The sequence below is a fragment of the Gastrolobium bilobum genome, unplaced genomic scaffold, assembly GCF_033153095.1.
Source record: "Gastrolobium bilobum isolate Gb01-03AN ecotype WA unplaced genomic scaffold, APGP_CSIRO_Gbil_v1 utg7094, whole genome shotgun sequence".
NCBI lineage: Eukaryota > Viridiplantae > Streptophyta > Magnoliopsida > Fabales > Fabaceae > Gastrolobium > Gastrolobium bilobum.
Window position 1 is genome coordinate 529,917 of NW_026898828.1, and position 24,411 is coordinate 554,327.

Genomic DNA, 24,411 nt, shown 5'->3' on the forward strand with positions numbered 1-24,411 from the left:
CATTCCTCATGTAATTATTCAATATCGATATACTGAAAACCTTTTTCAATAAAAGACTCTTTACTATTGTCTGTCCGAAGAGTTTTTATGGAGGTGCCAAATTGGTTTTGAACCATGGCATGAATTTTTTTGAAAACTTGGACAGTCATTGAGAAGATAGACCCAGCACACTCGAGAATGGCCATCAATGAATGTTACAAACCATCTCGAGCTAGAAATATTTTTTACACGAGATAGACCCCATATATCACTGTGAACAAGAGTAAAAGGGGAGGATTCTTTATATTTCCTCATAGGATACGATATGATACGCGAGAGTGTTTTGCTAACTGACAGATGTCACAAGAAAAGACATTGGGTTTTTTATGGATAAAGAGATTTCTTAACAATTTTTGAAGGTAATTGAAATTTAGGTGCCCTAACCTACGGTGCCATAACATGACATCATCACTAGTATTGGAAACAAAGAAAGGATCCTTTTCAGCAAAAGTAGCTTGATTCTCCACACGATCAGATCCCAAAAAAATATAGAGTCCTCCTTCTTCTTTAGCACTGTCTATTTTCCTCTCCGATTCCTGTTTCTGAAAAACACAACCATGTATCGAAAATTTTGCAACACAACTAAGCTCTGTTGTCAGCTTACTAATAGAAATGAGTTTGCATGCTAAATTAGGAACATGTAGGACAAAATTTAACATAATCTTCACGGAGAGTTTAATTGACCATTTCCTGAAACTTGAGAAAAACTTCCATTTGCTATTTTGACCCGAGAATTCCCATAGCATGGATTATAGGAACAAAACAATGTTGGATTACCTGTCATGTGATCTGAGGCCCCAAAGTCAAGTATCCATCGAATACTACCATCAACATGAGACACATTACCTTGTTTAGCCACAAGGCTAGATGGTACACTGGGTTGAGGGCTCATAGATGTCGCCGATTTGATGGTGGTTGTGGTGGCTAAGCTTTCTCAAGACCAACCTGCTTTTGATACCATGTTGAAATATGAAAAAAAAAAAGGTTTTTTCTGAATTGATATATACTAACTTACACTGATAGGGGTATATATACAAGAGTAAATGAGAAAAAATGGATAAGAATGACTTAGCAATGAGTCATTAACCCTATCCTATCTAATCACTAATTAATAGGAAATAAAAGCGGAAAGATTCTAATCCTAATTTCCTACAATAAACATAGAAAGCCGTGAATTTTCCTGTTAATTCTGACATTGAAGGTGAGACCTGAGAGTATACTTTGCAATTTTCAGGAACATTTCCTGAAACTAAGGATGGAGAATGCAATGGGTTCGGCAACACCAACTGTCAAGCAGGTAGCAATTCATGGCGAATGGACATGTTAGACCTTTAAAATCTAATATTTTTGATTCATTCTTGTCTTGAGGTATACGGTTAATGAAAGTTAAGATATAAAGTTATTCACCTTTAGAAAGTTTATAGAGATACAGAAATTATGCAAATTCTAAAAAGAGATTCATTCAATAACTTATTTGGTCTAAGAGTTTCAAGAATTACAAAACTTGTGAACTTCACGTAAATTGTTTAAATTTTCTTTTTACATTCATGTTATAATGAGCTTCATTTTTTTATTTAAAAAAAGCTATTTTTACTGTGAAATTCTCGATAAAAAAATTGAATTATTTTGTTTGCATTGCGTTTATGTATATTTTTTACTGTTTACTAGGTTAGAACAAAGCAACCTTCCGTTTTCTCTTATGAAGATAATCTGTGTGTTCAAATTTTATTTTATTTTTTAGTAATTAGTTTTATGATTAGGATTGGATAGTTTACTGTGTATCTTAATTTTTACCCTGTTCACTTTTTTTTTTTTTTTTTTGTTGCTTATTTCATTCTGCTACATATTGATAAATTTCATCCTAATGATAGAGGTTGCCACTGTTTCAAGAGAAGAACTGATGGGTTCAACTTTTGTTTACTACTTAATGGTGGTGGTGCCACATATGCATAGGAAGTCTCCATCTCCAAAAAATTTCTTGATAAACATGTTTAGCGTTGCTAATGATCTATGCTTAGTCTTTTATATCAAAAGACAAAATTAAAATGAAAGTTTTTCTAACTTTGGCTTATTTATTTTCTTCTTTTAGATTTTTAATGGTTTTTTGTTTTGAAGCATCAAATTGTTTTCTCCATTTCCCAAGAATGTTTGCAATATCACTCACCCTTCCTCTTTTAGATTCATGTATTGTTTCTATTAGCTTAGTGCAGATAATTTTTTTTTTCTTGATAATTCTTTGGAGATGTGGGGGGAATTGTGCATGCATTTTATTTTTTTGGTAGCTTTGGGCATGTAAATCTTAGTCTTGGATGTGATTAACCTATCAACTGCTTTTGCAGATTTCTTATTTGAAAAAACTGGGTTGCACCATGATCCCTACATCCCGCCTCCATGCGTCTCATCTTATTGAGCAGTACAAATCATTGTAAGAATCAAGTGGTGGGGTCTTTCGTTTCTCCTATTAAGCCAATATATATTGAACTTTTTCTGTTAGAGTATATGGAAGGCCAAGCTAGTTTGTAACCTAGATGTATAAAATATTTTCAATTTAGTTTGCAAGGAAATTTTGGTTGAGTAAATAGATATATGGTGCTTTTTGAATTTTAATTATCTACTAAGGTTAAGTTTTTGCCAACATCTGTGTTATGGAACAATTATTTTCGTTAGTCATCAGTCATCACTAGTGTTTTCTTCCTGTGTATTTTGCAATTGAATAAAATCCAATTTGACAGTGTGTGCATGTTCTTTGAAATTTAGAAAGAGGTTATTTGAGAACTTCCTTATCTTGCTAAATATTGTCTACTTAATGTTTTGAGTAGAGAAGCTTCGGCTATAATTTCAAATATGTTATTACGTCTTTTCAATGGAATACTTTATTTTTTAATAGATAAAAGTGATTCTTCTGTGTCTATACTGCTAACAAAAATTAAGGGTTAATGTTGACACTTCTACCTTAAGCAAAGGTGGACAACCAAGTCTTGTGCAAGAAACAAAACCATTTTTTCTTGTTCAACTTTATCAGCTCGTTTAATCTTAATTATATTTCTAGACAAGGTCTTCATAATCAGTAAAAGATTTCGCAAAAATATCATTTTGTAAATTGCCCTTAGTTGGCTCAAGAAATTAAAGAAATTTAATCAAATCAACTCTTTAATCTAAATAATAATTCTGGTATGTATTTATATTCACGTATTCTTAACATATTTTCACGCGAGTTACTGTTTTAACTGTTATATTTTTTAATGATAAAGATTATGCGCATGCTTTTGTCTGGACCATATATTTTGTCAATCCATGTTGCGAATGTAAATGGAATTGTTACTTTTAGTTTCTTAGACAGAATTTCTGTTAGAGCATAGAAAATCGTGATACTTGAATTTGCATATCAATGAAAGTTTACATTGATGTATGTTGGGCTATGCAATTTAAGTTGTATTTGATGTATTATGCTGCTAAACTTTTTTTTAAGTTATTGCTACAGGGATGATGTCTATGTACCCAAAACAACTATAATTACATAAAACCAACAATAAGATGTCACGTCCAATACCAAATTCAGCATGGTATTGGACTACTTGAAATACATAATGACGATAAAAATCAAAATAATCCCCAATAAACATTCGCAGCATTTGTCTCCTACCGTAGTTTTCCAAGCAGAGAACCTTCCTACCAAGGTTTAGGGTTAGTAAATCCATTTTGCCTGAATCCTAAAGCAGGAAACTCTAAGCACAATATACTGTTTTTCTAAATCCAAGAGTTGAACTTGTAGAAACAAGCGAAAAATAACAAAATCTATGCGCAATATAGGTTATCCAAGAAATTATGTACCAGCCCTTCCAAAAAATCTTTCTGAAACTTCTTTACCTATCTCTTCAGCAACCTGCACCAGATATGTATGAAGTTGAATGAGGAACATTAGGAAGCAGAAACGGAAACAGGAGAGATAAACAATTTTTTTGAAACATAACATAGTTTCATCCACTAGTTCTAATAAGAGAAAATACTTAGCAGTACAGAATTCAACAATATTTCAAGCTGCTAAGACTCAACAACTTTAATTTGCATATTTAATTTAGAGTTCCACCATTACCTACAATAGCAGGCATACAAGCATAAATTATCAAATATTGTGTCCAATATTGCAATACATTCTGAAATGAAAAAAGAAAAAGAAAAAGCGGACATGCATATACAAGACTAATTTATTGATATCGTTCTCTTCATTTCTCTTTCTTTTTTATTGGGCTAGGAATATGGATATTCCAATATAGTGCAACCTCAAACAAGTAATTATTCTCACCCCTTTCTTCTGCTTTTCTAAATTCTAACCATCCTTCGCACCTTTAATTGTTTGGATCGTTATTTAGGAATGATTCAAGAATTTAAAAAGTTATTAATGATGAAGTAATTAAAGTAACTGATGGAGCATTTAATCTTAATGGTAACAGATTACTTTCTGTTATTTAGGAATCACTTTGGTTATTTGATTGAAACGATATAATCACTAAATTAATGATCGAAGATTATATTGTTAGACGACATAGTTGCTTAGTCCATTTTTATTTAGACGGTATTCAGTTTGGTATTTATAATTTTTCAAATTTCTCCTATATTTCTTGTAGAAGTAGTTTTTTTTTTGTGATTAAATCAAATAAACCATACCCTTGTGATCTTATTTTTCATTTTTGTGACATTTTTGACAAAAAATAATAAAATATTTTTTTTCGCTGGTAGTAATAAATTATGACAATAATTTATAATATGTAAAATAGATTTATTCCTAACATTTATTTGTCAGATTCATATAATAATCAAAGAAGAGATTGTATTTAAAAAGCATCGTAAGTGGGTAATTGTCGCTTGGGAATAGAATTTTCTAGTAGTAATTGAATATTGTTATTGATTTGATATGTAAATTCAATTAACACAAAAACATAACGCATAACAAAAATCGTAATTTGATTTCATCAAGCATTGTTGGCATTTGGTAAAAAATGGAGGAAAAACAAAAAGATTTTTTTTAACCCTGGTTAAAAATGTGTCAAAAATCATGCGAAACATATATCGAAAACAAGTCATTCTCTAATAAAGGGTCAACGGTGATTTCAATATCATAATATGCAAGATTTATACGAGGCAAATCATAGTTGATCAGTATTTACAGTATATTTCTAAATATGAGATCCAAGATAACAAAGAAAATCGTCATAATCAAAATATAATACTGGGAGTTAACAAAACCACATGGGTATTCGTCATAATCCGATAACGAAAGTAAGGGTAATACTGAATAATGGGGGTAACTCTTTAATTTGTAGTGGCATTTGGGAAAACCTCTTGCTTGTTCTTGAGACTACTTCAACGGTAAAGAATTGGTAATAGAAAACTTATAACACTTGTGCATTATAATGCCAGCAATTGAGCAGTTTTTTTTTGGCATCATCAACTCCAGAATGAGCATGACCCTTCTATTCCAATCCAGCTATTTCAACAACTTTCTTTAAATTGCATCTCATATCACCAACTACCTCGTGGAGAGGAACCCTTAAATTGATCCACCGGTTGAAATAAGTAGGCTTTGGCATCTTTTTGAATTTGCACTCAGAGTACTACCTGTTAGACCACATGACAACACTAAAGTTGGAGTTCTTTATCCCATTGATTTCAAGTCATCATGCATGCATGAGTAGAGCCTCATCTAATGTAATTCTATTGTCCACTTGATTTTGTTATATACCAGTCAATTCCGTGCAGAAATCAGTCAGAATTTGATTATGGGTAGGCCTCACATATGTTCGGAAGCATGCTTCAACTTGGCCAATGAAGTCATTCACTATGACTGATGGAAACTCAATTATCTATTGAGGTGAAAAATTTTGTCATTTTCGCAGGTAGCCTCAAAGTCTATGACCACAAAATAATCAAATACCTGAGAAACCTTGAGGTGGTGTTTGGTTTGGGTATCTAAAAAGATGCCTATGCAAGTGAAAGTGGCAATATTAAACACCCATGTTTGGTAACTGGTTTCTTTCCATTTTCCCATCTATTAGATTTGCATAGCTTTCATCATTTAGTAGTAGAAAGCAAGCATTTTTCACTGTTACAAAAGACAAATTGCATGTAGTATTTCATACTTAGCCAGGGAAATGAAGGACCAGGCAAATGGCATCAGACCATAATACTCTCATCACTCCAATTCCTGTTTCCTTTATTATGTCGTCCAACTGTGATGATATCAGTTTGGCACTTTGGCACAGCTTGTTAAAAGAGGTTATGAAACCGAGCAAATTCTTAGAAAAATTTTAGGGACCAGAAGACGTGTCTTTGTCAAAAAAAAGTAAGATAAAGCTAATGATATAAAAAGAAATAAAAGTTATCCCCTAAAATTGAGAAGACGCTTCTTGCATAAGAAGTGTTTTCTCATGTGTCTCTTCGATTTACGTGTAAAACTTTTTTTTTTTCAATAAGTGTGGGACTCACAACTAGTTGAGTCACAACATTACTCTATCATTAAATTTGTCATGGTTGAATTATGAATAAATAATTGAGATCTTTCACGTTTTATAATCATATTAAAAAAAAAGACATTAGATTATTCATTTTTTATAGTATTTTTTTTGGATATTCATTTTTTATAGTATTAATCATTTAAAAAAATTAACCAAATTAATACATCACCGTTGAAGAAGTCTCCTCTGTTTGAATTGGCCAACAATGAGATTGAAGAAGGAGATGATGGAAACCCTTTATGTGCACTGAGACAAAATTGAGAAATCTAATTCCTCACAATTCAAATAGACTGGTTTGGTGAATGAATTGCAAGTTACAATCCTATTCCGAAAAAAAATCACCTCTTTTTTTTTTCTACCAGCCTTAATTACTTCTACGAAGCAAGTAAGTTTCCCCAAATATTTTCATAAATTTCAACTTTTTCAACCAGCAGACTAATACCGAATATGCGACATTATTAAGGTTTTATGCATCTCTTTCTCTTGCTTTCCTAAATTCTAACCATCCCACATCCCACCCACCTTTATTGTTTGGATGGTTACTAAATTAATTATCGAAGATTATATTATTACGTGATATAATCGCAACGTCCATCTAATTTAGACGGTATTAGGATTTGGTATTTGTAATTTTCAAATTTTCACTTATACGATTTTGATATTTCTTGTAGAAGTAGTTTGCTTTGAGTAACTCAAATAAATTATACGCTTGCGATCTTATTATCTTTTACGTAATTTTTTTGATATTTTTGACGGAAAAATAATAAAATAATTTTTTCTTTGGTAGGAATAAAATATGACATTGGTTTTTAATATATAATATTTAAATAATCAAAGAAGATATTATATTTAAAAAGCATTGCTTGTGAATAGAATTTTCAAGTAGTAATTGAATATTGTTGTTGATTTAATAAGTAAATTCAATTAACACAAAACATAATGCATAAAAAAATAGTAATTTGATTTCAACGAATATGGTTATATAAAATTCTTATTAATAGCTTATCCGTTTTATTGTTGCCATTTGGAAAACGCATGCTGGAAAAATCAAAAGATTTTATTTTTCTGACCAGTGGGTAAAATTGTGTCAACGGTGATTTCAATATCGTAGTATGCAAGATTTTATACAAGGCATATTACATATGATCAGTGTAAAACCCAATAAAAAAAATGGAATAAAAATAAAACAGAGAGAAAAGAGCATGTTGATTATATGGAAAGTCAACGGCAACAATAATTTTCGTTCATGAGATTCAAGATATTAAGGCAAATCATCATAATCAAAATTTAATACTTGGATTGAACATAACCACAGGGTAACCCCACAATGAAAGTAAAGGGATACTACCATTGGGGTAATCATCATACCCTTTAATTTGTACTGGCATTCAGAAAAAGCTCTTGCATGTTCTTCATATTGCTTACATGGCAAATAATTGGTAATGGAAAATCTATAGCCCTTGTGCATTATTAATGCCAACAATCGAACAGTGTTTTTGGCATCATCAAGTCCAGAATGAGCGCGATCCTCCTGTTCCAATCCAGCTATCTCAACAGCATTCTTTAGATTGCACCTCATATCACCAAATACGTTACGAAAAGGAACCCTTAAGTTGATCCACTGGTTGAAATAAGCAGGTTTTGCTATCTTTTTGAATTTGCACTCAAATTCGAGCATTACCTTACAATCGCAATTAGACCACGTGACTACACCAAAGTTTGAGTTCTTTATCCCATTGGTTTCAAGCCATTCATCATGCATGAGTAGAGCCTCATCTAATGTAACTCCATTATCCACCTGATCTTGTTGGATACCAGTCAAGTCCTTGCAGAAATCAGTCAGAATTTGATTATGAGTAGGCCTTACATATGTCCGAAAACATGCTTCAATTTGGCCAGTAACACCACTGACTATGACTGATGGAAACTCAATTATCTCTTGAGGATGGAGATTTTCATCCTTATCGCAGGTAGCCTCAAAGTCTATAACCACAAAATAATCAAATAGGTGAGGAACCTTATAAAAGCTTGGATGATAGGTTGTCCTGGTGCTGTGGTCTTTAAAAGACTCGAGAAACTTACTGCCGAAACGAGGTCCGCGTCTAATTTTTGTGAACACTTCCACAGAACTCTCCTCTCGCTGAAATTTGCCACGAAATTGCTTCCTCTGGAGACGTTTTCGGGGTGGTTCACATCGCTCCATATTTTCAAGAGAGAGAAAATAGATTGAATAACGGGGGTTTATAGATATGAGTATGGCAGTCAATAGCCCAATCCTATTTATAGAGATAGATAATCAAATAATGAAACCGAGAATATCTTGAAGATTTTCTAAGATAATAGAAACTTTTAAAAACGAAAACAAATTATAAAATATGAAAATATAGAAACCAATCTTAAAAGATCTTTTAGGATATTCTAGATTATTGTTTTTTTCCGGTAAACTATACTAAATTATGTAAATATATAATTAAAGCATCCTTAAATTATTTTAATATAAAGAAGACAATGTTTTATCTTTTATATTTAGATTATAAGAATAAAGATAAAGTCAAATTTAAAAATATCTTAAAATTAAGATAAATCTGAAGATGTATAAAAATTCAAAAGTTTTCTCCTAAAATTAAGAAAAATAATAATCACAATCAATTAGTATAAAATTCTAAAGATAAATAAATGATTGCAATAAAATCAGTATAATAAATAAAGGAAAAACTATTATAAGAAACTCCTCAATTAATTAAATTCAAAACATATTCAAATCCTGGGCAACAATGATAAAAACATCCTTTATCAACTCTTGGTGGCAGACTCTACCTTGTTTGACCTTTTCAAAAAAAATAAAAAAAAATAAGACTAAAGATAAAGTTAATGATAAAAATATCCTAAAATTAAGATAAAGCTAAAGTTAAGGAAGGTGTCAAAAGATAAAAAAGAAATTAAAAAATAAGATTAACTGACGTAAAATCTTAATGATGAAGAAATAATTATAATTAAATCAATATAATAAATAAAGGAAAGCTTATTATAAAAAACTTCATGATTAATAAAATTTAAAATACATTCAAATTTTATCTTTTAAAAAATGTCAAATATTTTGAAGTGGGTTATGTTCAATGGGGTATAAATTTGATTTAGATATATAAATTTCAAATCATCTATTAAATGCTTCTTTAAATTTTTTTACCCAAACTCTCATAATTATACCAACTTAATATTTGAACTAAATTCCTTAATAACTTACCCCTTTCACATCATAATCGTCTATGTTGCACGAACACGTCACTTTTTTCTAAAAAATATGTGTTGGACTTGTGTCGAACACCGTATGCGGTTAATATTTTGGAACACGCGGTCAACATTCATGCAGATCCAAAATTTATTATATTTTATCTTTTTAAGTAAACTTGAAAAATGAATTTATAAATTAAATATTTTCTTTTATAAAACTTGAATATTTGATTGGTTATAGCAATTCTATCAATATCCAATAATTAATTAAATTTTTTTATTCAATCTTATAAAATTTGACTTATTATGAACTGCTATATATATTAAATATAAACTATATTATATATATTTAAAATATTATTTAATATCAAAAGTGTCATAAATTATCGAAACCTAATATTTTTTAGAATTAACATATTAGAGTATCGTATCATGTCTCGTATCGGTATTGGTGCAATGTAGATCAGTACATCATCATTACTGCAATAATCTAACCACAAAGCAATCACGTGATAGATTATCATCTTATACAATATGCATTGATCACTGTCCAAATGGGGTGAGGATTCTCAAAATAAATACTAATCTATATATAAAATATGGTTACTTGTACAATGGATACATTAAGAATCTTCTATTTTGATTAAGGATTTTGGAGGTTAGTAACAAGGCATTCCTCCTACGACTTTATTATGTACCCCTTTGCCTATGCTTGTAACACTAGCTAGTCCATCTCATTCAAACAATGGTTGGTTCTGTGGGTGGTGATTCAAGAAATCAACGTCTCCACCATCCGTGATTTAAAATGGAGCAGGACATTTAAAGTGGAGGAATCGTGCCAAGCAAGACTCAAACTATCCACATGTGGAAAAATAAGTGCCAGGTAGGAAATTTAATGTCCATTAACCCAAAAAATAAAAAAATTGTGATTAATATAAATAAGATAAATAGAGTGAGAGATGTTATGAGCTTAATCTTTTAAGGACTAATATGAAGTTAAATATTTTTAAAACGAAAATAGTAGTTTTCATTGTAGTTAAAAAGTGATGTTGATGTATATTACTCCATTTTATCGTAATGAGTTATATTATCAATAATATTTTACTAATTGAAACTTGTTATAAGGTAGTACAATTGACATTATCAGATCATATTATTTTTTCCCACTTAATCAGAAAGGCTTTAAAAACACCTGAACAGTGAGATCACCTTCATTAACAATCAATAATAAACGTGGTGAACCAATGATGAAATTAATGTAGAATCCTGTTCCCTTTTAATTAAAAAATAACCAACTTGTAGTTGGCATAGCTAAGTTACCCCCTTCAAACCCAAAAAACAATGTCAAAGCCCCGGAATAGATTCAAGATTGTATTTTTCTGAAGATGATTCAGTATCCCTTCTCTCTTGTAATTTTGGCTTCGCCATACCATCAAGAGCTTGCAGGTATGTGTAAGAAGCAGTCCGATTAGATGGTGGGCTTGGATTGCTAATTCTGCTGGCAAGGAAGCGGCGGATCAGGCCCCTAAGAAATGGGGCCATAGTTTCTGGTTCATATTCCAAGTAATACATGATCCCTCCCATACAGAGAGAAAACAAGAAGACCTGTATCAGTTAAAAGCATAAAATGAGACTACTTCTACATTTGTCATATAAGGCTAGGCCATTATGACTCCTCAATCTCTCCTCCACCATAAAGGGCCTTAAACCCCATGAAAAAGGAAAACATGTATCGCAAATATGATTAGGTATGACAAAGGAAAAGACACAACTATAAGAGTGAATAAGGCAAGCATAAGTTACCCCCTGTGTGTGTACTAGCACTCCCATATGTCACATAATGGGAGAAATTAGTTCCTTTAACTGCCTAAATTTCTAGTTCTTAAATCCCCATTAATAAAATTCTCACATCCTCTGATTATATGAACGGATATATCATATTGGAACTAAAAGAAACATCAAAAGAGGCCTCAACAGAAAAACTGACTTTCATTTAGTTAGGTTGTGACTGGAGTCCTAAAATACATATTTTGTAGGACTTTTAAAAAAAAAAAAAATTCAGTGAAGAGTTTCTTTTAATTCAGGGTAAAGTAACTTGATGGCATACCTCAGCATTCCTAATATCTGGAAGCAGGTGCCTGTTCACCAAGATATACCATAATGAATCTACTGATCGGGGAAGAACATATAAAGCTAGCTCACCACGCCTTGCTTTTTTCTCCAATAGCACTGAAAGGGCAGATATTCCACCTGCTATCCAATATACAAGCTTGTGATCTCTTGAAGCAACTTTTCTATGTAAACATATGACTCCCTGCAAAACCAGAAAGACATTAGGAACATGAACAATACATTTATCTACTAGAGATGTAAAAAAAAAAATGAAAAATGATGATAATAATAAGAAACATAAACCTGAAAGATTCCAACAAAAGCAGACAAAAAGGCTGTTGAGCGAACAGCGCCTTTAATGGCCAACCAGAAAGTACGGAAAGGAGCATCAGTGAACTGAAAACATAATCTTCATCATCAGAAAAATTGTCCAAGATAGCAATGGCAGTTACAGAAGTAATGGCATCGCAGTGATAGAAGCAATGGTTGTGGCATTGGTGGATGCAGACCGAAGACAATGTGGGTACAATTAGTTATCAGAGTCATGATCTTATTCATAGCACAAAAACAACTCAATCTTAGCAAGACTTCGGTACAATAGTTATTTCATCCTTTAAATCATGTGCTGACATTGGACATATATAAAAAACTTCACATGAATTGATAATAGAAGAAGCTCGAGATTAAAAGGAAAAAATAGTAGAATTTTGACCCCTATAACTATAATGATCCAATTCATACTGCAGGAATTAAGGCACCATCACAAGTGCATTAGAATATTATGGAGATATGGAGATTGTGTGTAAAAAATTCACCATAAATAAGAAAATAAGGATCAGCATGGAACTTTTTAAAAATCTTTATTTTTTTGATACAATGGTGGCAATGATATTCGAACCTATAACTTCATGGAGACTACCTAAATCCCTCACTACTAGACCGATTCTAGTGGCTTAAAAAAAAACCATTTATTTAATTATACTTGTATATGAATTGCATGGAAAAGAAAAATAACAATTTCAAACCCAAATTTCCATTATGCACATGTGATGTAGATTAAGAGGGCGAAGCTAAAGCATTGGTAAAGATGTCTTTGAGTTATAAATGTCATTAAGAATACATATCTAATTATGATATATCAAGGATTTTTATTATCTTTGGGTAGTAAATACCCTTTTAAGTGTTTTACTAATTCGAACTTCTGCAAAATAAATTATTGACACTTCGTTTTCTTTAAAGAGTATTGGAAACTTTAGTGGGAGGAGCACTCAAGGTTTGTTTACTAGGATAATACCCTGCCAAAAGGAGTACTCTTGGATTGTTCTGCATCAGTATGAATTTTCTTTAAACTTAAACTATGATGGCTGTGACAAAATGATATATACAGTTAATTATATCAGAAATTGTCACAGGAAAAGAAAAAATAAATTAAATTATACTGAACCTAGCAACAAGCTATTTGATTGATTATGGTAATCTTCCAGAGTACTTAAAAGACACTTGTGACAAACACTTGCAAATTATGCACATGTTCCCTTCACATAAGAATGTTTTCTTGCTAATCTATGCAAGTTTTTTTATTCGCTTATATATAAGTAACACAAAGTTTGGTGAGAGAATACCTTCTGTAGGTGCAGAACAACAAACGGCACAAAGGTCAAAGAGAAGTAAAGTGGGAATGTTTTCTTAAACGTTGCTGATGTTGCATTTAGTTCGTGAGCTAAACATGAATTTGTTACTGGATGAATGATGGAACAAGGAATAATGGAGGGAAATTCTTCCAACTTTACATAGTCAGTTTTTCCCTTGTGAGATAAGTAAGCATGAAGCGAAGCAACATCAACTGGATGACCTCTACAGCTATCCCTTACAGCCTTGTATACAGGCTGTGCAACGGGCCCAGTCTTCTGAATGAAGTCTTGATAGGCTTTGGGCAAGCTCTCAGGACGCATCACAAAGGCATACATAATCTGGAAATAAATTTTTGATTGATAAAATCATCAGAAGTAATTCCATTAAACATGAAAGTAGATGAGATGCAGCAGACAAAAAATTTAAGATTTACAAGAATATCGTAACACATATCTTACAGAAGTCAAAGAACCCATAAGTTATCTCACTAGAAACAATCAAGTTAAAGACATTAACTATTAGTTACAGAAGGTAATTCATACTTTGCATTGAGCATAGGGAGAGTATCGCACATCAGACATAATGAAAGTGCTATTGAGAGATTCATTCTTTAAAAATCTGTATAAGGCCTCATGATAACAAATTCCACACCAGAGGAAAAATTAAAAAATCTACACCAGGTGTGTCTGAGGAGGGTTGGGCATCCCACGGTGCCTTAGTAGACTTCCTTTACAAGTTGTACTTATACATCACCCACGGAATTAGAGTAGATACACACACAGGAAGCCTGAGAAAAGTTGGTAAATCCCATTAAAGTTCATTCATTCTCTGTCTCTCCACTTTTCATCCCTTTCTACAACCACCAAGCCTCATCTCACATGGACCGAATGATCAATTTACACCATTGGGCTTTATTCTTAAAAAAAAAAAAATGCAATTAAAATATTTAGAGGAAGTTCCTTTCTTAATTTTTTCTCCTAGAGTTTCTTCAGTCTTCCACTACTCTTATTAAGCAGACCATCTTCATTTATCCATTTTTTCAGAGGCCTCTATTGGTCTTCTTCTCCCTTGACAAACTACTTTAAGTGAGTTTCTGCTATCTCCTAAAGAGGTGTTATTCCAACTTCTTCCAAATACATTCATTCCTAATCTTATCTCTACATGCATGTCCAATCATCCACCTCAACATTCTCATCTCTGATACAATTATTTTTTTCCTTCTTTTGAAACTTTACTGCCCTAATTCACTACCCATTTAGATCAACATATCTCCTGTTACGTCAACTTCTATGTTTAGGTTTGCATTTGCACTCAAATGTGCATCATGAAGTCACAAAAGCTCATGTCTTGCTACAAGGTTTAGCATTTTGAGAAGTCCCCGCATACTAGAAAAATATATTGTCGTTTGTAAGAGTATAGGTCAGAATATCTCAAAAAAATAAAAAATAAAAAAATAAACACAAACACAAACATACTGACATATCTCCCCCGCATCATTTAAAATATGGTTTTCAAACAAAAGAGAGAGAGAGAAAAAAAATTGTTGCGTTTTGTCAATTAGTCATTTACTTTTCAAACCTTACTTTTTTTTCTCACAAAAGCTTTTGTACCGAATAGCATTATTGCAATTCATAAAAATACATCCCACTAGTTTTATGGCTGTTCTACTGATATCAATTATCAGACCCACATAAAGATAAAAAGGGTGACAAATTAAGAATAAAATTCCAGCATGAAAAGTCAGAATGAGATTTGAATACCTGAGCACAAGCTAATGAAAACAGTAAAGAATCTCCATGTCTCCAATGACTTCCCCAAAGGTGAAACTTGTTATTAGATTTTGCAGAATTATAAGCACACTGATATACAAGAATATGTATTAGCCTGGTGGATGCAGATCATTTTCGAGAGAATAAAATGCATTAAATACAACCATGTAAGTCAGATTGCTCAGAAATTATTTTATACGCTTTCAAATACCTGGGCTAGCCTAGCCAATAGATATAAAGCCAGTGTACGCCTCCTATTTTTATCATTTAACGCTAGAATTGAGAAACCAGCAACTGAACCTGCTAAAATTCTGCTCCATCATCCACTTAAACAAAGTCATAAATAAGCTTTGTGTGCAAAGTAAACGTCAACAGCATAAAACAATATCCAAACATTGTATGTACAGCAGAACAAAATCGCAAAATAGATTAATTGAGAAGCTATAAAAATAAATCAAGAAAGTGGTTTGTGTTGTGACTTACGCATTCAGTGGTGACTCTTTCTTTCTCAACTTTCGCAGCAAACATCTAAGACCATGATAAGATCCAGTGAAACCACCAAAGAGTAAACCAATACGGCATGCTTCTTCTCTTACTATCAGATCTTTTTCAGACACAAGTTGCTGAAAACAAAATATATATCATCATATATTCTCTATTTTTTATTAAAGGAAAAAAGTTAAATATGCAATGGACAATACTTTCATGCAACAAACATATTACCTAACAACAAATGAAAGTCACAAAGCTTCCACCATTCCCCCCAATAATATTAGGCAATCAGCTACAAAAGAACTGACTAATATCCTGCTGGATCAATTTGAATAGAAAGAAATTTGAAAACGCAATTATTTCAAAAACCACATTCAGTTATTCCAGAAAATCGATTTCTATTATCTTCTGTTTATTTCGATCAAAACTGACTCCGACAAAGAAAAAATGTCAACTGAATTTTAGGAGAAAAATGTTGTGGTTCCCAAAAGTAGACAATCTTCTGTTAAATATACAAACACCAAATCTAACATAGGCAAGATTCGATTGAAGCAAAGAGTCAATGCAGTGAAAAAAACAAACAAAAAAAGAAGAATCGATGCTGTTAATAGACATTAAAAATTGGAACAGTTGAAACCTAATTTCATTTCAATTTTACCATTGATCCCTCACTAACCTTAAGATCAAGGAGAGAGGAGTAGGACTGTCTCCGAACAAGCTTGAAGGCGCGGAGGAGGATCCCAATGCCAACCCTGACGCCATAGGAGAGGAGGAAGGTCTGGCAGAGGTTACCAATGGCGTGGGCGAGGCAGGACTCATCGGGGCCGTGATCGCAGGGAGGGGAATCGAGGTGTTGTTGGTGGTGGGCGTGAGCAGCGGCACGGCGTTGCCGGCGCTGGAGCTCCTCTATGGCGTCACGAAGGCGCTCCTCCGCTTCGCGAAGTCGGTGCTCGGCGTCGGAATTGTCGGTGGACGGAGGAGATGACGGTGCCATGGAAATGGAGTGAGTGTGACTCACAAGGCCAAAGCCTCCAAATAGCTTTCCTTCCTCAGTTTACTTAATTTCATCAAATTTCCTATGTTCTTTTTGTCATTTTGCATGAGGTTAGATTAACTCATTTTCAAGATTCTAAATTTCTTAATCAAAAGCTTTATGAAAATAAAGCAAAAATCAAACTAAATAATAATTTCTCAACATTAAAGTATTTTCAAATATGCATTTCATGAAATCAGATTTTAAAATATTTGTTCACGAGTATATAAAATAAAGTATTGTACTGTTATATTTTTTGACAATATGTAATTTAAGAAAATTAAAGATTTTCATTTTTTAATTTCAAAACGTTTAGTTCAATTCTTCTAATGATTCGAGCACGAAGGCGTATAAGGTGGATCTCAGTACATGAACTACGAAAATGGTATAAGATTATTTTACCCGCTGTCTATTCAGCTAGTTAAGGAGTAAAATTGAATATCTACATCATTTTTACCCTAAGCTAATTGATATTGACAATATTTATTCATACTAGCATCAATATTATATTATTGCCATCAAAGGACTTTGACTCTACTTCACCAATGGCATTCCAATGACCTTTACGATACACTTCTTCAGGGATGTATCTGAATCTGGGTATTGTTGGGAAGGGCGTGCGTGCATCTAAATCCAGAACAGTAGAACCTTATCTGCCCAATGTTAATTGGAATACGATTCGGGCGTCTCATAGTCTACATTGCCTACCTCAACAGCCTCGCCAATTGCAACACCCTAGCTTAAGATCTGCACGCTTGATTGCGCTCGTGTTGGCCGCTATTGACTAGGCTCGATAGGTGATCCAGTGGAGAACAACACACGCACGGTTGAACCTTTCTTAGGAACAAATTAGCGTACTACCGATGTATCTATAGCAAATCAACAACAGCATACCATGTCACCTATTCGTATACTGAAGAAAAAAAACATAACTTTTTTGTTTTACACTGTGTACTAATACAGTGTAAAATCAAAAAATCGCACCCAGTTGTATGCCACCGATATACTAAAGATACGCTTGTAAAATTTGTAAATAACTCTGTGATATACTACCTACAAGCTAGCTCAAAGGGTAAAAGTGTTTAAAGTCTTATAAACTCCACGTTAGTTGTTCATACAACCAATGTTGGACTATATTATACCTCAACACGCCCCCTCACACAAGAGTCTATTGGGCTTGAAGAGTGAATAATGCAGCTCAACCTACTGTGCTAAGAAATTCTACAAGAGAAAGTGAAGGGCTCTAATGTGTTAATAAATTTTCTTTTCTTTTTCTTAGACGGTCTTTGATATTGTAGTTTTGTAGTTTTGGAATGGTAATTTTGATTTTGAAGTTGAACACACGAAAGGGAGAAATTGGGAGAGAGACAACGAGGGTGCTTTTATAATTTTGAGACTACCAAGCACTAAATGAAAATATTAAGGTTATATTTATATTTATAATATTTTATCCTTATAATCTCTTTATAAATAGTTCCTTTATTGTTGGATATTGTCGCGGGCTCGAGGCATGTGTATAATACTTTATTTTGATTTAAGCAGAGAGAGACGATGAGGTGTTTTTACACCCAAAAAATAATATAAAATTTTGGGACTAATGAATTATAAATCAAAATATTAAGATTAATAAATAGAAATTATATTTATTATTTTTTATCCTTAAGATTTCTAAGAAAGTTATAATCATTAGTATTTGTCTTATTTATTAGAATCAAATTATAATTCCAATTTTTTAAAATTATTTTATTATTTTCAGATCAAAATTAAATTAATTACGAAATTTAAAATGAAAAAAAATTGTTTATTATATTATTAATTAAATATCTTTACTTATTGATAGATAATGACATGACAAGTTAACGTAGGTAATCTAGTGATGGACCATTGTTAAACTGGCCCGTGTTGAAAGGGTTAAATCTAACTCACCGGCAGCTCACGCACCCGTTTCAGCCTCTCCCAGCATCTTCCGACTTCGCTACCAATCAATGCCCACAGATTTCATCTATAGAATTTCTTTTTAAAATTCCATTTTTTTAGCACCCTTCTCTGAAAGTGTGCCTGGAGAGAAGTAATTTTAATTTATTTATATGCTTAGGATGAGTTTATGGGTAAAAAAAATGTTTATAACATAATTTATTTCTATTCTCCTATAAAGAGAATCTGTAATTAATAAATAGTATATTTAATAATAATGTATATTTAATATGGGGAGCTGGTAATTTGAAATCTATGCAACTTTCTCCAATTTACAAGCAAAACTAAGTAAAAATGGAAGCTCTTCCATCATTCACCCTCATATCCAGTGGAAGAATAGTGTGGTAAATGTGGGCTTTTTTGACTATTTTGGGTGCTGAATGATATTTTTACCAAAGTTATTTCTCAGTGGGGAGTGTTTAGTTCGACGGACAGAACCCGCCGAACTACATTCATATTTTATTTAATTTTTAACAGAGTTTCGCAAACCCGGAACTAGTTAACGTTATTTTAATAATTAATGGCTTGCATGGTTGGGATCATGCAACTCTGCACGACCTGAGTTCCACAGGGAGAGTCTGCGAAATCCAATAAAAAATTAAAAAAAAATATAAAGCAGTTCTGCAAGGGCCGATCCACAAAACTAAACACCCCTCACTGAAAAATAATTTTGGTGACGTACCAAACATGCAAGATATACATGATAACACCCCCAAATGGTCAAATAGCTGTTAAATGTGCTCAGGCTTTTGTTATATAAAACAAAACAAAACAAAAGGAAAGGAAAATATGCTTGCTTATCACCGAATCCACCAAGCAAATTTAAGTATAACTTTTTGAACTAAAATTAACCCAAGAGAGCGTAACCCAAAATATAAAGTTGGTAATTCATTAACTTCTGTCGATACATTGGGGACAGATCATGAATCAGATCAATTATATTAACACGAGTGGGGAGCACAAAAAATAAAGTTGGCAATTCATTACATTTATATCCACATTAGGCACAGATCATGAAAATCTGCAACGCTTCAAAATCTTACCAACTTTTTGACGCTTCAAAGACTTATCAATTTTCTGATGCCTCAAAGACTTCCAGATTGTTTCTTTCTTAATCTTCCTTAACTCTATCATTTTCTCGTATCTCCATTTTCTATTTTTTTGGCGCCCCGTCAACCAATTGGAATAATTTTTCCCTTTCTCACACTCAATGAAGTCTGCAAGTTCAGCATAATCAGGTAAATCTTTGGAGCCTTCTAATATGCAGTTAAGGAAAATTTCCCCATTGCAGGTTTCTTCTGTTTTATCCTCCAAGTTATAGGAGGTGATGGAATCCGTTCTGAAAAAAATAAGGAAAATTTTTCAGACCTCAAGAAAGCATACATGTAAATGTATTAAAATGGAACACTGACCAAATCCAGGACGCTTTTTATTTACACAAAACTATAGTCTACTTCATCATAGGTTTTAAGAAAAGTTACTTGCTACTTCCTTTCAGCAAGGTTTATAATATATTTGATTGATAGCATAATCTTTTTCTTTTTTCCGGATAGAAAAGAGTTTAGGGGAGGGGAGGTTGCCTCATTCCAAATTTACAATGGTACTAACATAAAACCACCGCTATACTCCAATGCACGGACATGCCACTTTTAAAAAAATAATGTGTGTCGGTGTAGACACGTGGTCAATGTTCCGACACGTTTTTTCGACACGCGGACAACGCTCCGACATGCATCCGACACATTTTTTTTTTTTAAGAACTAAATTTTATTTTATTAACTAAATATAAAAAAATAATTTATAAATCAATTTTTTTATGTTACGAAATTTGACATGAAAAATTAACAAGATACGAAAAATTATTTTTGTTTATATTTATGTTATAAAATTTGAATATTTAATTGGTTATATGACTTAATATGGGTTGTTATATGTACTAAATATAAATTATATTATATATATTAAAAATATTATTTAATATCAAAACGTATCCCAACGTGTCGAAATATGACATATTTAGAATTAACGTATCGGCGTGTCATGTCCGGTGCAACATAGGCGCTATAGCATTTTTCGAGGTTGCCGTGACATGCCACAATCCGCATTTGATAACTTTGATTTTATCATACCCCAATTTCCAAGATATGCCAATATAATATAATTCAGTCTAATAAAGGGGTAATCCTTCTTATATCTAAAGATGCCATACCTACATGAACAAGACTACAAAACCTTAAAACAAGCAACTTACCGCAAAAATAGGGGACCTCAAACTAGGTAGCCTAGAGAATGGCATTTTCATGGGCTTAACAATGGATTGAACCTATGACCGCAACTCAAACCCCAGTATTCCCTTACCACTTGAGCAAGCCCAAGTGGCTGGGAAAGGGTGTTTGTAAATAGATAAATTGAAAATATGTACCATACTTAAAGACAACATTATATAAAGGTCAAAAAGAATTAGAAAATATATGTACCTTAAATTTCGTGTTCGAACTCTATGAAACTCTGCTGCAACTTTATAGATAGCCTGTTTATATCCAGCCCCCTGTGGCATTGACCAATGATTTAGGCATGAAATACAAACTAAATTTAACTCAAGAAGTTCATGAGAACTGAAAGCGCACTTCACCTCTCCAGTCTTATCAGATGGAAGTTCAGATGAGCCAGACAGCAATGGTAGATCCCACAATGACTCTAAAACAACTAAATCTCCCTCTTCAGAAACAAAGAGATGCATCAGCGCCATAATAACCGATATACACCCCTTTGCTAACAAATCAAGTCCGCTGCTAAAACTTAAAGATAGCAAGCCTGAAAAGTGCACAAGCATTGACTTGGAGACTTCGTAATTTTTTTGCTGACTTTTCATCACATCATACAAGAAAGTCTGAATGGGTAAACAGAATTTAATTTGATGAAAATGGTTAATTATGCTGATCAAGAAATCATATTTCTCGTGCACAGAGATACTACCCATGGTTTTTAGACAACCCAAATCACCACTGTTTCTTAGACATTTAATTGCTTGTAGCAATGAAACACTCATTAACTTCAATATGGATGCAAGAAGATAAATATCTTGAGCACTAGTATTTTCATTTATATATAATACATCTACACCAGCATCCTGAGGGAGAGTTCGATGGATTATGCAATCTAAGACTGAGGCAGTCATGTCCCTACACAAATCAGCAAATATGTATTGGCCACCCTTCTTAAATGCAATGTACTCAGCCAAAAGGTCGGCTTTTGTTTTCGACGATATTTTGCATCGAGAAGAATCCCATGAATTATCTGATTTTGATAAGACTTGATTTAGTCTGTTACTTGTGACTTGCTGGATATAAGATTCAAAAGTTGGCTGACCTCTCTCGAGCAGCTGTGAATTATATGCACATTTCAATTCAGCGTAAAAACCATCCATTTGCAAACTAGACGCATACATAGAATACAAGACGACAGATTTTTCAAATGCTATTAGGTGGCTGTGCATATCTTGAGCCAAACTCTCTGAAGATAGGCCAGAACCAATGGCTTCAGAAACCAATGCAATTATGTGTGCCTGTAACATCTTTGGTGCAGAAAGCACAACAGGGTCAAGCAGCAACACTATTGCAGGTGCAAGGCCAAGTCCAGGAAATCTAGAATCCTTGTCACAATGCAAAAACAATCTACTGATGAAATTCTCAAATGCTTTCTCATTAGAAACCGACAGGATAAAATGGGCTGATATCACCTCCAGGACACTGGCAATATCACCACGGTTGAAATGGCACGCGAAAAGCTTTTCACATATGGATGACTTTGAATCAGTGATCATAAGATATCTTCTCAAATATTTATGTCTTAAAAGTTCATCAGCAAATACCTGAGATAACATTTTCAAATTTAGATGGATGAAACTCCAGTGAGAAACCTATACAAATTTCTACATAGTTGATGTACGAAATGCGTAAAACTATACACAATAGGAAATACATCAGAAGACTACATACGCATAAATGTTTTTTGGTAAGCAGTAACAATTATTAATACTGCTATCACATAGGTGTATGGTCTATGCAAATTGAAACTAAGACCTCAAATGAGCTAATGAAACAAAACTAACTTCAACATTTTTTATTTCCCGAGTTCTCTCCAATTTATTTTACCATCAAATTTAAAGCAGAATATTATTGCCACATCGCATCTGTCTAAGGAAGTTGGGCAGCAAATTGGCAACAAGAGAACAAAAATAAGTGTAAAGGAGATAAGAATGCTGAGGTGGAACGGGCATACAAGAAAATATAAGATTAGAAACAATTGCATTGTATCTGAGAGAAGATGAACGAAAGTTGTCCAGGGCTCTAAGCTGATATGGTCATGTCAGTGAGAAAAACGAACCAACTAGAAAATACTCGGATTAAAATAGTTAGAGGAAAACCTTAAAAAACTTTTAAGAGAAACCACTGAAAAACACTTTACTCTAAATAGCCTCTTTTAATACAGTCTAATGGCATTGCTTGATCCATGTAGCGAACTCAACCTCGAGAAAGAAAGCTTAGGTATTGCAATTGTTGATGTACAGTATACGCTAAATCCACAACAATAATAATATCATAAATCCTACAATTCTAGATTTAAAACCTAAATAGACAACTTAATTAAAAGACAATTTAAACCATCCTTACTTAGACAGCTCAAACCAAAGTTCCACCCGAAAATAAATAAACAAATAAATCCTAATTATATACCAAATATCATAAACAATAAATTTAAGCAAGTAATTAGAGCATATAGCTAAAAAGCATAACATATAACCATTACATTATCACAACAAAAACAAAAAAATAAAAAATACTAAACCTACCTCTAGCACAGCACATAGAAATGGACGGCAACGATCAGAAAGTTCAATATCAACATCAGATAGAAAGTTACGAAAGCGCAAGACGGTTGAGCCATGGCGCTGGTTCACATCGACAGAAAGGAAGGGCTTCAAGACGCGAAGAACACGGCGGCAGTTGTGGAGCAGGAATCCGAGGTCGGAGTGGAGGAAGGTCAAAAGAACCAGATAGCAGCGAAGAATGAGAGTAAGGTCTTCAACAATTGCCCAAAGCCGTGAATCCGAAAGCGGAAGAGACCCAATCTCAGCGTCATTGTGGAGGAGAGGCAAAGCAGAGAAAAATCGGTGGAAGGTGGAGTGGAGTTGGTCGAAGAGGGTTTCGCATAGAGTGTGAGGGTCTTTGAGATTTGGATGTGGATCGGTTGCAGCGTTGGAGAGTGAGTCGTATAATTTTTTAGTGTCGTCCATTAGGGTTCCATCACTGGTCGTGACTCACTGGCTGGTGAGTGAGGGCGGGAGAGATATGACACCCTTGCCTTTGGTTTTGGGCTTTCGATTCGAAACTACACGAAGTTGCGGGCGTAACCGCGTAATTATTTTATGGGTTTGATGTTTTGAGATTAGGTTTTATTTTTCTTACGAGACAAATACTAAATTAGGTGAGATTCATTTTTTTGTTTTTAGCGGGTCTTATATATTTTTATTTTTTTTGTATGAGACAATTTATCTTATGCAACATGAGAAAAATAAAATCCTTTGAGATTATTTGTAATTGGGTTTTACGAGAGA

The 24,411-nt window shown here is 33.1% G+C and overlaps 4 protein-coding genes across 5 annotated transcripts in view; 1 reads left to right on the forward strand and 3 right to left on the reverse strand.

Annotated features, from left to right (window-relative positions):
* LOC133284512 (ATP-dependent DNA helicase SRS2-like protein At4g25120) overlaps nt 1-2,624 on the forward strand; it is a 35,622-nt gene extending 32,998 nt beyond the window's left edge. The window contains exons 28-29 of the mRNA XM_061481537.1: nt 1,274-1,336; nt 2,379-2,624. Of these exons, the coding sequence (XP_061337521.1) occupies nt 1,274-1,336; nt 2,379-2,468 (153 nt within the window). The 3' untranslated portion in view covers nt 2,469-2,624. The remainder of the gene's footprint in view (nt 1-1,273; nt 1,337-2,378) is intronic.
* A 5,188-nt stretch (nt 2,625-7,812) lies between these two features.
* On the reverse strand, nt 7,813-8,754 carry LOC133284513 (uncharacterized). Its single transcript, XM_061481538.1, has 2 exons — nt 8,634-8,754; nt 7,813-8,534 (listed from the first exon to the last, which is right to left on the reverse strand). Exons 1-2 carry the CDS (start codon nt 8,752-8,754, stop codon nt 7,813-7,815), a joined length of 843 nt encoding a protein of 280 aa, XP_061337522.1.
* A 2,228-nt stretch (nt 8,755-10,982) lies between these two features.
* LOC133284530 (uncharacterized) lies at nt 10,983-16,795 on the reverse strand. The gene is made up of 8 exons (XM_061481565.1): nt 16,464-16,795; nt 15,779-15,918; nt 15,507-15,606; nt 15,287-15,385; nt 13,517-13,864; nt 12,198-12,290; nt 11,890-12,096; nt 10,983-11,387 (listed from the first exon to the last, which is right to left on the reverse strand). The coding sequence occupies exons 1-8, from the start codon at nt 16,779-16,781 to the stop codon at nt 11,127-11,129; spliced, it is 1,566 nt and encodes a 521-aa protein (XP_061337549.1). The 5' UTR covers nt 16,782-16,795; the 3' UTR covers nt 10,983-11,126.
* A 2,871-nt stretch (nt 16,796-19,666) lies between these two features.
* Nucleotides 19,667-24,158, reverse strand: LOC133284528 (uncharacterized). 2 transcript variants are annotated; one of them, XM_061481562.1, is made up of 5 exons: nt 23,647-24,158; nt 22,164-22,665; nt 21,427-21,608; nt 21,272-21,342; nt 19,667-20,133 (listed from the first exon to the last, which is right to left on the reverse strand). In XM_061481562.1, exons 1-5 carry the CDS (start codon nt 24,088-24,090, stop codon nt 19,806-19,808), a joined length of 1,527 nt encoding a protein of 508 aa, XP_061337546.1. In that variant the 5' UTR covers nt 24,091-24,158; the 3' UTR covers nt 19,667-19,805. The 2 variants fall into 2 exon arrangements, with proteins under 2 accessions (XP_061337546.1, XP_061337545.1); XM_061481561.1 differs by having other exon boundaries at nt 21,427-22,665.
* Between the last annotated feature and the right edge of the window lie 253 nt (nt 24,159-24,411).